Below are 14,713 nucleotides of genomic sequence, written 5' to 3'. Positions count from 1 at the left end.
TATGAAGAACGCAAAATGATAATTTATTTAGATAAATCAAAGTTTAGTTGGATGGTGGATAAGTGTTAGGTGAGGGTGTTTTGTATTTTCCTAATAATAATTCTTGTTGTCAAATAAATTAATTATTCTTATATTAAAATAAAATAAGATTTAGTTCTTGGATTTGACATTATATGCTGAGCTCTTGATGTTTACTGTTTAGTACTAAACACTAATTGCATGCAAGTAAATGGTGAAATGGTGGGAGTAAATGAAGGATCCATATATGGTAATCCACCTAACATTTTCCTTCAGTAAATTGTAATGTATTTTCAAGGCATAATATCAAAATTAGCCATCATTTTATAAATTAAAAAAATATTTTACTCTCTATTCCGATTTGTTAAAATGCTCTAAAAATAAAAATAAAACAATGATCAAAATCATAATTTTAATAATCGTTTGGGGCTATTTTTGACATTAAACCTATTTTCAAGTTTTCAACAATACAATAAAATACGCACGAACCAACTTACCTCAGTAGTTAAAGGAATCATTGTTGTTCCTAGAGATCATAGGTTCAAGTACCAGCAGCTGCAAGGATGATTAAACGTTCATTGTCAAATAGTTGAGATTACTTAAAACATATACTATCTTGTAATCACTTTTAGCTTAATAAAAAAATGCACAATAATGTAAAAAATATATTTGTACATTTTACTAATATATTAGAATAATGTGGTCGAATAGAGTAAAAATTTTAATTTTTAAAATTTGTACATTCTGCTAATTTGATCATAATTTAAAACAATTTAATATATTTAACCTTTAATTTTTTAAAAAAATTATCAATTTAATATTTATTATTCTTTTAAATTGTCTATTTTATTCCAATAAAAAGTATTATATTTTTATGGTATACTTACAATTTAATATAAAATGATGTTTTATAATAAAATGCAGTTATTTAATTATCGTTTAATCTAATGAACTTGTTTGATTTGATAGTATCGCAAATGATTATATAGATAAAATTTTTATGTATAAATTTAATTATTTTTTAATGATATGTGGTGATTATAAGATAATATATATTTATAAAAAAGTTTAGTCGCATATATATTATACAGATGAAACTTATTGATTTTAAGACTTGTAAGAAAAATAATTTTTCTTTTATCGTTGAGATAGATGGGTTTAATATTTCTAATTATTTTAAAATGCAATAAAAAATATAAAGTTTTATGAAAATTATTATTATAACAACCTCTATACTATATAGATGTAACTGATTGATTTTAAAACTTATAAGAAAAATAATTTTTCTTTTACTATTGAGATAGATGAGTTTAATATTTCTAATTATTTTAAAATAAAATAAAAATATAAAGTTTAACAAAATTATTATTATAAGAACCTCTAATATACTAAAAAAACACATATTTATTAAACATCCCTATCATGTATCAAAATTATGTGCAGTGGGAGTATAGATTCAAAAGTCTCAACATCAAGCAATTTAATGTTGGTTTTGAAACTTAATGTCCACGTCACCATCACACTTCATCAATCGGAAGTGTGTGATAGTTCACCGACGGCGGAGTCCATGTGTAAAAATGATTTGTCACGTTGCAGTCGATGTTACCGACCCCTCCCGCATTTAATGCGAATGTCGTTTGGGCACGAAATGTTCAAAAGAGTTTGGTTTTATTTTGCCACTTACGACGAAACTCATTAATGAAAGACTTTGATTGATGAGAATTTATATATATCAAATAAAAATAAAAATTCATTACAATGCAATAATGGCAACCAGCTTATTTTTATTATTTTATTTTTATTTTTAAAATATTAAATTTTAAATATTTATTGCATGGGTTGGGGTTGGGGTTGGGGTTGGGGTTGGGGTTGGGGTTGGGGTTGGGGTTGAGGCTGAGGCTGAGGCTGAGGCTGAGGCTGAGGCTGAGGCTGAGGCTGAGGCTGAGGCTGAGGCTGAGGTTGAGGTTGAGGTTGAGGTTGAGGTTGAGGTTGAGAAATTGATAGGATAGAAGAGTTTGTCTTCGCACCGATTTGAAAACATTAATTGCAACTTTTTTCGATATTAATATTTTTTTCTTTAAAAATTTGCGTCTTTAATTTCATTAATTTATGGTTCATTGCACCTAATACTGTTTTAAAAGTTTAGGTAAACTACAAGATTAATAATTTTTGTTTAAATTTTATATAATTATTTTTACTAAATTTTAAAAATATATTTTATTTAATTAAAATTTGGTCACTTTTATTTTTATTTAGTTGAGATGCAATCATTAAGAATTAACTATCGTTAGACTTTTAACGGATTGCTGACGTGGTACAATGATTTTACAAAATTACAAAGGATAAACTACATAAATAGTCATTAATGTTTGATTAAATTTTTATTTTCCCCATTAAAGTTTCGAAAGTAACAAATTTGTCACCAAAACAATCAAATAGGTCCTTAAACAATGATTTTCTATCTAATTTATTTCAAAAACTTTCTAATTTTAGGTTTATCATTCGGAATATTCTATCACTTCATCTCCAAAAAAGTTAAATTCTAAGTTTTATTTTTAAAATTGAAAATTTATGTATGTATTAGCTGGAAAAATTAGAAAGTTTTTCGGGTAAATTAGATATAAAAATCATTGTTCAATGACGTATTTGATGTTTTAGTGACCAATTTGTTACTTTTGAAACTTTATTAGAGAAAACAGAAATGTACTCAAACATTAGTGACAATTTGTGTAATTTATCCTTTTTAATTTTATAAATTAATTGTGCTACATTAGCAACCCGTTAAAGGCTTAACGACAATTAACCCTTAGTGGCCACATATTCATTAAATAAAAATGAAAGTGACCACATATTATATTTTTTAATCCATTGAAAAAAAATGTATGAAATTTAAATAAAAGTGGCAAATCCTAGAGTGAGTTGTTTGGGGAACTCATGTTTCATAGTTTTATCTTGATCATCTTAACTAACAAATCAGTTATTATGTTTCTTTGATACAACATACATCAAAATTTCACTTATTATTCGTGTTGTAAAAATTTATGCATCAATTTTATGAGCGACAATTCTTGGTGAGTATTACATGTTTACTTATCTTTACAATTTTTCTGTTATCTAATTTAACGGGTACCCTACATAATTCTTATGTTTCAAACTAATTGCAAAAACTCGAATACACTCTAAAGTTGTTTGGAAGCTTGTTCAAGCCTTTGGTGAACTTAAGTTCTCACAATGTGTGGTTTAAAGTGTACTTAAATGTCCAAGCGACCGAAAAACATCTAAAGTACAAAACTTAAAAATCTCTATTTATTTTTTATGTCTCAGAAGTTTTAAGTTTCATTCGTCTCGATTATGTCCTGATCTTTAGGATGAATATTTGTTTGATCATTTGAATCAATCTCATATTTTTCAAATTTTCTCAGTCAATCTCAAAATTGTTGAACTACCAAACAACCAAAAATATAATTATTTATTAAAAGATATTGCTTTCAATAACAATATTTATGGCAACTAAACACATTATACGAATGAATGTCATAATAATTATTTTCATGCATCTTTTTATCAATTAGATAGGAACGAATATTCTATTTCTTTCCCCAGATTTAATATGGAACTCATAAATAATTAACCCCCAAACGCGTGCTACACGTCACGCCTATGATATATTTGACCCAAGCCTTTGAAAACACAATCCTAGTGTTTCCTTCTTCCTTTAAAACATGAATTATATCGAACCCAAATTAATATATTTTAGATCGAGTCCAATATTACCGTAATTATTATTGTTTAATTTTTAAAATAATATTTCATATATATCTAGATCTGTTTAACATTCATCTTCTAAATATGGATTAAATCTTTATAATACATATAAAAAGAAAATGAGTTACAATAAAGTACGAGTTTGTGTATCATAATACATGATTTAAAGTTTAGTGTTTAAGAGAGTATTGTTCATCTTAGAAATTTCGAGTTTAAACAGTTATATTTATAAGTTTTGTGTGTGTTGTCAATGACTAAGAAAGATTCTGAACAGATAATAACTTATAATCACCTCATACTATAAAAAATAAAAGTTTCAGTGTTAAAATAAAAATATTTTAAAAATTAATACTAAAATTATTATAACATATACTAAAAATAAATACTTTTATATATTGATCTATAACGAAATAAATATGAGTAATTTAATCAACCGACCAATCACAACATCTATTAAAAAAAAGGATGAATTGGATTAGTTGGCCTACCTTTAGACTTTACATGTTTAATTTGCATAGCATTGAAAATTCATGGAGAGATTGATATCCACTCCGGTGGTAGGAACACACATGGTGCAGCCAATTAAGAAAACTGAAAAGCAAATCAATATGTTTTTCTTCTCCTAGGGCATCGTTTTCATGCAAAACCAAACCGCGTGCATGATTCGTCGTGATCCACTGCTTGGCCCTACTCTATTTATTTACGCTCTTTGTCGACTCAAATTAGGGATGATCATGATCTTGGTTAAGTCAAGAATTCGACCAATTTGATTTGACCTAATAAAAGTACACTATTCACTTGAAATTTAATTCAATCTAAGTTTAAATTGTGATTCATTGGATCCAAAATTAGTATCTTCTAAGATAAAATTGCATCCGATCTGACCCAACACAAATATATATATATATTTCTTTATTTTGTTCAATTAAATAAGAATTTAATTGAAAAAACTAATCTTTAAATATATAAGATACAATTACATTATTTTTTTGATTAAATGATTCAATTATTTTAACCCTAAACTAAAATTCAACCCGATCCAAACTTATATCCTATAAATCTAACATAATTAGATATGAATCCAATTCTTGTTTAAAAATACTGAACCTAATAAAATTAGATCGAATTAGAATTCACTAAATTCGAATCCTGTATTCATTCCTGATTCAAACCCAATATTTTCTCGTTTTCAACGTCTTTCATGTACTGTATTTAATGTTGGTTTTTATTTTCTAATCGTACGTTAAGGGTTACATAAATCTTGGCCCTACTTTATAATATCATCTCGTTGGTGTCCACAAATTTAAAAGTTTTGGATCTTTTGGTACCAGATATTAGCTATTGCTACGATTGTTAAGGATTCATTTATGATAACAATTGATTAGTAATTAATGCATAGAGTGCTCATTATTAATCGAACTTGTGTTTTATTGGGAATTGTCCCGCTAATTAGGGTTGGATCCGAATAACTATGGTACAGTAACAAGCTTGGCCAAGCCAATAAATATGAAATTCAAAGCAATCTTATGATTCTATGATAAATTTCTTTCAAACCTATAAATTATTAGATAATATATATTTTAATATATTTTAATTTATATTAACTTTACTAATTACTACTTTTTATTCATTTTAGATTTATAAAAAAAAATATTCTACGATATACTATAAAAAAACGTCAATTGAATAAAAATATATTAATATTCTTTTAATTTTTATGTGAACTTTACTAATTAGTGTTCAGGATTTATGTTTGCATTCTTAATAACATAAATACAAAAAATATAACTTACCTCTATATTCAACACCAACACTTGTTAGTCTTTATTATTAAACAAGTTAACAACACATCAATTCATTTGTAAAATATCAAACATATTTATTTAAAATATTATCATAGATACACGAACCAAACGATCTCAGTGATTAAGGGGATGCTTGTTATCCCTAAAGATCTCAAGTTCAAGCACGTTGTTTACAAAAGTGTTTGTGCGTTCACTGTTAAATAATTGAATGTCTTTCGAATAATATTATCCCTTTAATCACATCCGATTAATAAAAAAGTTAATGTACAAAGTTTAATGATGATTTTTTTATATAAAAAAGTATAATGAATAAAATAAAAATAAATAAAATTTTGTAAATAAATTTATAATTTACCCTAACATGTATTGCCACAAAAGATAGGGATTGAAAAAGTTTTTTCCCCAATGATTTGACTATCTGATTTAGACCCGACTTTTGCTCGACTTCTGTATCTAATTAAAAATATATTTATATCAGTCAGATAACGGTTAATATAGTTGGACCTTTTCCAATCATCAAATACTAATCAAAGAAATAATTTTATGTTTGTTGTAAGACCGCAAAGTAAAAAAGGAAGGAAATCCCACACAGCTCAGTTTTTATCGAAATGGTTTGATTAAATACAGTGTAAGCAACCCAATTATTCGCCGGGCTTGGTAATGCATGCTTATAACCCAAGTAGGGGCTTTAAGGTTGTGGGACGATTGCCTCGGTAGACGTTGTTGTGGATGCCTTGCACAATATGAAAACTAAGGATTCAATTATTTACAGCTAAAAGGAACAAAAAAAAAATATGAAGGGGATAAACCACCCAAGATATCATACATCCACTTATCCACAGGATCATGGACCAACTCAAATCCCATATCTATTTTAGCTGCTCATGTAACTTTCTTACTTGGCCTTCTAAAGTTGCTTTTTTTTATTGGTGCATCTCCCTTGGTCTGAGTCTAGGACTTTGCATTAGAATTGTTATCACGAGTACCACTTGTTTTTACAATCATACATCCACTAATCAATCGACCTCAATGATTAAAAGGATGATTGATATCTTTAGATGTTCTGAGTTCAAGCAAGTCGTCTACAAGGATGTTTGAGTATTCACTGTCAAATGATTGAATGTCTTTCGAACAAATTATCCTTTATAATCATCCAAAATTAATAAAAATATTTCCATAAAAAATAAAACATGAAAAAAAAATTAGATTAAATTCGAGAATCGATTATACATAAAGAAATTTTTAAAAAAATCTCTCACAACGCACATATCTTTTTTTATATAATATCTTTAATTAAAATATCTTTAATTAAAATGCAAATGCAATATTAAGCCAATAAATGATATCTCATACATGTGACTATAAACATGAAGTTTTGTAAGAGTATTACACATAATCATTATTAAAAAATATAATACAAATTTCTCTCATTATCATCATCTCTTATTTTCTTGTTCTTTTAACTTCTCCGCATTTTCTTTATTTTATAACAAACTCCGATTTATCTTCATTTTTAGTTATTTTTTAAGTATACTTTGAATGAAAAATTCTTCAAGCACTTAAAATTAACTTCAAGTGTAGTTTGGACACTTATTTTTTTTCATTAAATTGTTTTTAAAATCACTATTGTCAAGCAGTTCCATGCACAACTTGCCACAATTACCCCTTAAATTATATAGTATATGGCATGCATTAGGTAGCTAGAATAGATAACACCAAAACTTCAAATTCTGAATTCTTAAGGCTTTCAGGGGATACTTTTAATGTAGATATAGCTTTTAGCTTAGGACTTATTTCTGTATATTCTGAAAAAAAAAATGAAAAAAAAGAGGGCCATACATTTACCATGCTTAAAGTATAAATCCCCTTAAATTGCCAAAAAGAACATAATACTTTGATTAATAAAAGCAACTTGTTACGTAGTTTTGTGACATGTGCTAAAGGAATTTAAGTTTACCATGTGACATGGTGGACCTTGCATGCTGCAAGTTACATGTTGCTTTCTCTGGTCCCGTCAACCCGGAACATGTATCCGTTGCCCCTAAAGTAATAGCAAAGTAAAGGTAGATGGTGCAGAGGAATGCCAACAATCCTAATGCTGTTAAGAGGAACCTATGCCTCTCGACAAGTGTTGAACAGTTCCCGAAATCATCTTTTGAGAATTGCCTCCTCGTTGATGCAGACTTTCGAAGGGGAGAAGATACAATCACGTCGAGAACCATAGCTTAGAGATTGAAAAGTCCTCAACCAATGTGACCTGAAACCATGAAGTAAGTTGTTTTAATCACCGGAGCTAAGAAAAAGCTAAAAGACAAAAGAAGATGAAAAACCATATCTTTCTAAAATACAATAGTCCAGACTCCAGAGCTCCAATCAACCAAGCGTGCGCTCATGTTTATATGTATGTATGTATGTATGTATATATATATGAATTTTTTCACCGGAAATACTTTTAGACAGCCTCATGCAACATATATTTTAACTTTATGAATGCATATGCAACACGGAGTCTATCGTATCTATTGAAGCATACATCTGAATATATAAAAGGTAAGATCAACTCCAACTGGAAAATGTTAAAAGATGGTATGTATCAACCAAGTGCGTGCACACGATCAAGAGCGTGTGTGCGTGAGAGAGAGTAAATATATGATAATTTCACTGGAAATACTTTTAGATAGCCTCACGTCACAATACTATTTCACTCTATGAAATGCATTTACAACAAACACCAAATCTATCGTATCTATTGAGACATGCATCCGAACATATAAAAGATAAGATCAACTCCAGCTAGAAAATGTTAAAAGAGACAGGTAAGTATCAACCAAGTGTGTGCGCAAGCGCAAGGGCGTGTGTATCTGTCTATGTGAGAGTATATATGATAATTTCACTGGAAATACTTTAGATATCCTCATGTCACATACAATTTCACTCTATGAAATGCATATACAACAAACAAGGAATCTATCATCTCTGCTGAGGCATACATACGAATATCTGAAAGATTGACAAACTCTAACAGGAAATTGCAAACGATTGGTAAGTATCAAATTCCAACTCCAACGGGAAATTTTTATAAGAAAAATGTCAAAAGAATGACCAATTCCAACAATTTGAAAGCATACAATTGTTTAATTTCCCTAACAAAACCTTCAAATGTATCAGAACAGGCAGGAAACCATAATTGTCAAACACAAAAACATATGGGTCTGTACTCTCTCTCTATATATAGAGAGAATTTAGGTTTGTCAGTGTACAATTGTGATATTAACAAGGAATAATCTTTTAATTTCCCTTTCAGATGAAACCTAAAACTTTCCGATTTCTGACAGATCGCAAAAGATCTTTTATAATCCTTTGATCCCAGAAGTGAAATCAAGTAATCAATTGGGGTCTTTAAAGAAAATAGAAAAGAGAGAAAAAAAAACAGAAGATCATACCAAATCTACATGAAAAAACAAATCCCACCACAAAAGAATTAGCAGAGTTGATGATCAACGGATATATCAACCAAACAAACGTCAAATTCAAAATATCTACCCTCAAACAATAATCGAAACCCAGATCTGTAGAACAGTTAAAACAAAAAGAAACACTTACAGTTGAGAAAATCAAGGAAGGAGGCTCATTCTCCCTTTGTCTTCTCCCTGATTTGTCGTTGGAACGGACATCACAATACAAACAATAAACACAATGCAAGGGGTGCTTTACGGTTAAAATCCTTTACCAACAACGAAATTATTATTATTTTTTTAAAAGAAAAAAACAGAAAGGCATTTAATTGGGCCAAAACGGGGAAGAAAGTTTTTATCTTTATTGGAGGTTTGAAAACGTCCAAAGGTAGTTTAACTTGTGCTTTAATTTTAATTCTTGTAGTACTTCACCAAAAGTAACAAATTATTCATTTTACTTTAATTTATCAAAATTTAATCATAATAGTTTATTAAAAGTTATAAACTAATACAATATAATAATTTAAAATTACTTTTTAATTTATTTCGACATATTCTGATTCGAATCGATATTATATAATCATATTTTTTATTCAAGTCAAATATGATTTTTTTGAATGATAAGATCGAATCAAATTAGACGCGACTTTAAATTGAAAAATACCCAATATGACCTAAAAATAATAGTATAACTAATCTTTATATATATATATATATATATATATATATATATATATATATATATTATTTTCAATGAAGTCCTATTTTATCTAATAAAAAATCATATATATATATATATATATATATATATATAAAGTAGGTGCATAATTTTACCTTAAAATCAGATTAAATTTCAAATTGGGTTTTTTTTTTCTAAATTCAAGTCAGCTCGAATTGGTCTAATTAAACTTTTTCAGTTCCTGCTGACCTCAATAATTCAAGCACACTAAACAAATATTGTCATCCAATCTATGCGAAGTAGACTATGAACAATTTCGGTCCTATCTATTAAAGTTTTAATCTTTAACGAATTTATCATTTTTCCTTAAATAATTTGATGGATTTCTTTTTACACTCGTAATTAAGTAAAATATAACACGCTAAATAAAAAAAAATCATTTTGATCCCAGATTTGTTAAATTAAGTTGATGTAGATCATCCAAGCACTCTGAATATCAATATCATGAACAATAATCAGTTCCTAAGCATGTTTGCAAGAGCAACCTGACTCCAAACAAATTAAATGAAATTTAAATAAACCTCTATTCATCAGAAACACTTTTTGATTGAACACTCATCTTAGTTTTCCTTGCTTAAACCCCAACAGTGCTCATGCAAACATGCCAAATGATACCACATATCCATCTAATTCGACCAAAACTATGAATCAAAGGAGATAAGATTCCTCCTTCAGTCCTCAAAATCTCCAGCGTTTTCCAGTAAATAGTTTGCCGCCAACTCCTCATTTCGATCACAGGCTAAAAAGGCTTCAATGACAAGGGCTCTATCAAATCCCATTGCTTCAAGCTACAGAGAGGAGAAATTATCAATCATTAGAAGTTCGCAAGGGATCCGAAACGAGATAGTAAAAAGAATGGCGACCGGTTAGCGTACTCGTTCAATGGCCTCCTGTTCTGCTGGGGTAACATTGATAGCATGAGGCATTTCTTGGTCAGCCTGATCAAATATATCCCTGAAAGCGCCAACTTTAAACTAATATCAATGATGATGCTAAGTCCACCTATATGGCATAGCTATATCGAAAAAGTACTCACCCTTCAGAACCTTCCAGAGGCTCATTTATTAGCTGAAGAAATTCTGCCTGATGCTCTTGAATTAGTATTAAAAGCTGTGGGTTCTGCTTTCCAAGCTCTTGTAGCATGGGCTGTCAACAGAAGAAGCACATCAAATCCGGAGCAATAAAAATCATGGATGCTTTGCTAGTTATTGAGCAGTGTTATCACACTTCTGGTAGATATTAAGCTTCACATGGTTTTACAATCAAATCAAGCTTTTCATATATTACAATTTGTTTTAGGGTCGATGCTTGTACATCACCTGGTTGTGCTTTGTTTCTTCCTGTCTAATTGACTTATCGCAAACCAGCTATAGGTTGGATGCTTAATACTAGTTAAAACATAGAGATGCAAACCTGTAGAATTTGTGGGTTTGATTGCACCATTGATCGCAAAGCTTGGAACTAAATGCAAGCAAAGATACAATTAGCATATGTGAAATAACTAAAAAAAATCTTCAGTTAAAAAAGAAAAAAAAATGATACAACACCTGTTGGTTGTTTCGGAGGAAATCCAGGGACCCATCTCCAGCAGCAGCAGCACCAGAAAGTCTTTCCTAGTATTATTTCAGCAAGTTAGGAATAAAAATAACCAGCAACCCTGTAATGAACAAAATTTTCTTTATGCGATTGAAGTACATCAAGAATCTAATGTTTTACCTGAGGAAACATATTTAATGGAGCTGAATTAGGAGCCCCTGAAACAGGAGAAGTAGGGGCTGCACCAGCCACTGGCACTGCAACTTCTGCTGATTGAGGAATTCCCTGAAGATAACATAGCACAATGACCACATCCAAACAAATATAGTAAGTTTAATGCGAGAATCTAGCCTTAGGTACATTCATAAGGTTTTAGACATACAGAATACAGATAATCCACTGCTCGCTCTGGGTTGTTATAAGCAGCTCGAAGTGCTAGTGTAACTGTTTCCTTGTCCCAGTTGCCACCACCCATATCCATCAATTGTTGGATAGTCTGTTCAAGATTATTTCCAGCAACTAAATTTGAAGCAGCTTGACTATAGGTATCCGACTGTTGACTGAAACAAGTTAAAAGGTTTTCTGATTACTTTCAAAATGTTCATACCAGAAAGTAGATGTGGAAGGGATGGAAGGAAAGCTTTATACACAAATCTTTTAAGGAAAAAAAGAAGGATGAACAATCAGATAACACCCGGCAATTTCGTGCAATGTCTAGAAAAGAGAACTATGTACTACAAAAACAAAGAGCTGATATAAGAGTACCAATCAGAAAAGCAATCTAAAAATCGGCAGATTATTTTTCAGTTGACAGTTGTACTGCTGAGTTCAGGGGGTGGGAAACTGAAGGGTTAGAATCATGTAGATTAAAACTGCTTCAGTGGAGCCAACCTATGAGAACAAACATGAGCTTCATATTTTATCCTGTAGTGAAGTAATGATTTTGACCAGTTTGGTATTGCTTTTGGAAAATGCAGTGAGGAAGTGTTTTCGAAAAATACGCTTGGATTGTTTGGTTTAAAATTAGTGTGTTCGAGGTTGTTGTCAAAAAGTGTTTTTAAGTAGATAAATGTCTACTTTAGACATTGTTTTCAAAACAATATAAGAATTGATATATAAATGAGGACAAATAAATAATTTTACTTGAAAGTGCTTTTAGAGAAGCTAAAAACTAGAAATTTTAGCTTATGGAAAAGCTTATTCAAACCAAGTTGAAAAACACTTTTGGCCTGAAAAGTTACATGTTCTAAAAGAGTTTACCATTGCTTTTGAAAAACACTTTTGGAGCAATAAGCAACGCTAACATGCAGCTTTTCAGGCCAAAAGTGCTTTTCAAACTGGGTTGAAAAGTTGTTTTGAAAAACTAAAATTTCTAGCATTAGGCAAAAGCCAAAAGAACTTCTGGACAAAATTATTCATTTGCCCTCATTTATATCACCAAACTTCCAATTTTTTCAAAATCAATGTCTAAAATGCTCATTTTATCTATTCAAAAGCACTTTTTGACAAGAATACTAAACACATAAATCTTAAACCAAAAAAATCCAAATGCACTTTCTCACAACACTTTCCAACAACATTTTTTCAAAAGCAATGCTACCTCTAGGTATGTTCATACAATAATTTCTCTCCAGCTGGCTTACCAGAAATTTGAATATTCAATTTTTATTAATTTTTCCTAAGTGATACTATAATAAGGTTCTTTCCCAAAAGTTAGAAATGCCAACCAAATGGAAATCAAAGGAGTACCTAACAGCTCTATGTCTTGTCTCTTTTCCTCAGGAAGCAAAAATCTAGTCATAATGAGTGGTTGTAAATACTTGTATATCACAAGATTCAATATTAGGAGATCCATGCACATAATTTTAAGAATCTGTTGACCTGATATACAGGAACCACATACTTGACTGTAACAGTATCTGAAGTAGATGTGGTGTTCTTTGATGCCACCCTACAAGAATAAAATATGATGTGTTAGATGAAAGCAGTTGATCTAAGGAAAAGGGAGGGAGGGCTGAAGATGTTTATACTACTCCGATTCTTCATTTTTGCATAAGCACTCTGGCCCAATGCATATCCAGATATGGATATAAGGATACGACCCTCCAAATACATAAGAGAAACTTGGACGGGGTTGAACATGTCTATTTAGACACATATCTGGACGTGACACTCACATTTAAATCTGTGTAACATAGGAGGATTTGCGGGAGGAAGAAAAAATATTCAGAATGAACTTACGGTGCTTGTGCAGGAGCTACTGCAGCTGGTGTAGAATTAGAAGCAGGTGCAGGTGCAGTTGTAGCGGGAGTTGATGAAGCAGGCTGTCGGGGAAGAGAAGAAAGAAGTTGTTTATATACACAAACTGGAGCATAATGCTCACCTTAATAAGAAGAAATTATCAAAACGAATATGGAAACCTGAGCAGAAGAAGCACCGGTTGAACCCAAAGACTTGCTCTGTAAGAAAAAAAACAATGAATTTAAAATATACTAGTACTAAAAACTGCAAGCACATAGACAGAGGTCATGGTGAACCAGAACTTGCTAAAATATCAAACTACTCTACTACATAGAAGAAGCTAATAAAGTTTTTTTTGTTCAAAAACAGGTATTCAACTATCAGTTCAAAATTTTGCAGAATAAAGCCTAAAACTTTCAATGAAAGCCATCTACAATACCATATTAAACAGTGAAGGCAGTTCGCCAACAGGAATTGCAGGGAGAAGTCAATTCAATTACCCAATTTAACCATCCATAAGAATAACAAATTTATTAAACAACTAAAGAAATTGCACTACCTAAAACACCTTTTCATGGGAGATAAATCAAATTCCCAGGTGACTATCAAAAGTTAAAAATCAATCAGTAAGAAATACATTAATTGAAGAATTTTTTTATTTTGTAAACACCTTGCTAAGCATGACAACCAGAAAGCCATCTTCGGAGACTTTATTATCAGCTAAGGTAGTTTCATCCTTCAACACCTTCCCATTATGAATCAACAGCTGTTGCCCACATGGATAACTGTCTTTCCCTTGTATATCTTCAATGCTTTTCTTCACATCCATAACCTAATTCAAGAAGAAAAAAAAGGAAAAATTGAACCTTTTAGCCAACTTTTAAACCCTAATAGTAACAAAAAAAAGGGGGAAGTGAGAAATAGAAAGAAGCATTACAGTATCGTTGGGCTGAACTCTAATTTCAAAGTGACTGCCTTTAAGGGTCTTGACTGTGAGTTTCATTTCGGCTAATTGAGAGAAATTTGCAGAAAGGTGATTTCAGATTGGGGATTTGAAACACGAAGAAAGACGGAAGAGAACCCTAGAAATGGGGTTGTATACAGATCCGAACAGAATCACAGTAACCAGAGAAAGAAGGAAAGAAGCTTTTATT

General features: G+C 30.4%; 2 protein-coding genes across 3 annotated transcripts; both read right to left on the bottom strand.

Annotated features, from left to right (window-relative positions):
- Positions 1-7,460: 7,460 nt before the first annotated feature.
- On the bottom strand, positions 7,461-9,296 carry LOC120210309. Its single transcript, XM_039209069.1, has 2 exons — positions 9,192-9,296; positions 7,461-7,845 (listed from the first exon to the last, which is right to left on the bottom strand). Exon 2 carries the CDS (start codon positions 7,808-7,810, stop codon positions 7,526-7,528), a length of 285 nt encoding a protein of 94 aa, XP_039065000.1. The 5' UTR covers positions 7,811-7,845; positions 9,192-9,296; the 3' UTR covers positions 7,461-7,525.
- Positions 9,297-10,285: 989 nt separating this feature from the next.
- LOC120210307 (ubiquitin receptor RAD23b-like) lies at positions 10,286-14,665 on the bottom strand. 2 transcript variants are annotated; one of them, XM_039209067.1, is made up of 12 exons: positions 14,497-14,665; positions 14,230-14,391; positions 13,739-13,777; positions 13,560-13,642; positions 13,222-13,269; positions 11,701-11,878; positions 11,499-11,603; positions 11,330-11,395; positions 11,196-11,243; positions 10,819-10,928; positions 10,658-10,736; positions 10,286-10,570 (listed from the first exon to the last, which is right to left on the bottom strand). In XM_039209067.1, exons 1-12 carry the CDS (start codon positions 14,560-14,562, stop codon positions 10,454-10,456), a joined length of 1,101 nt encoding a protein of 366 aa, XP_039064998.1. In that variant the 5' UTR covers positions 14,563-14,665; the 3' UTR covers positions 10,286-10,453. The 2 variants fall into 2 exon arrangements, with proteins under 2 accessions (XP_039064998.1, XP_039064999.1); XM_039209068.1 differs by lacking the exon at positions 13,222-13,269.
- Positions 14,666-14,713: the final 48 nt, after the last annotated feature.

Source organism: Hibiscus syriacus, unplaced genomic scaffold, assembly GCF_006381635.1.
Source record: "Hibiscus syriacus cultivar Baekdansim isolate YM2019G1 unplaced genomic scaffold, ASM638163v2 tig00109923_pilon, whole genome shotgun sequence".
In the NCBI taxonomy this organism is placed as follows: domain Eukaryota; kingdom Viridiplantae; phylum Streptophyta; class Magnoliopsida; order Malvales; family Malvaceae; genus Hibiscus; species Hibiscus syriacus.
Note: the sequence above shows the minus strand (reverse complement) of the source record. Positions and strands in the feature narration are given on the sequence as shown.

What these genes read in the sequence shown, in the direction of transcription:
- LOC120210307 (XM_039209067.1), bottom strand. Translation starts at nt 14,562, where the DNA reads ATGAAACTCACAGTCAAGACCCTTAAAGGCAGTCACTTTGAAATTAGA. An exon ending in GAGTTCAGCCCAACGATACT is followed by an intron (nt 14,392 to 14,496) that starts GTAATGCTTCTT and finishes TTCTTGAATTAG; the next exon opens with GTTATGGATGTGAAGAAAAG. An exon ending in CATTAAATATGTTTCCTCAG is followed by an intron (nt 11,396 to 11,498) that starts GTAAAACATTAG and finishes AAATAATACTAG; the next exon opens with GAAAGACTTTCTGGTGCTGC.
- LOC120210309 (XM_039209069.1), bottom strand. Translation starts at nt 7,810, where the DNA reads ATGGTTCTCGACGTGATTGTATCTTCTCCCCTTCGAAAGTCTGCATCA.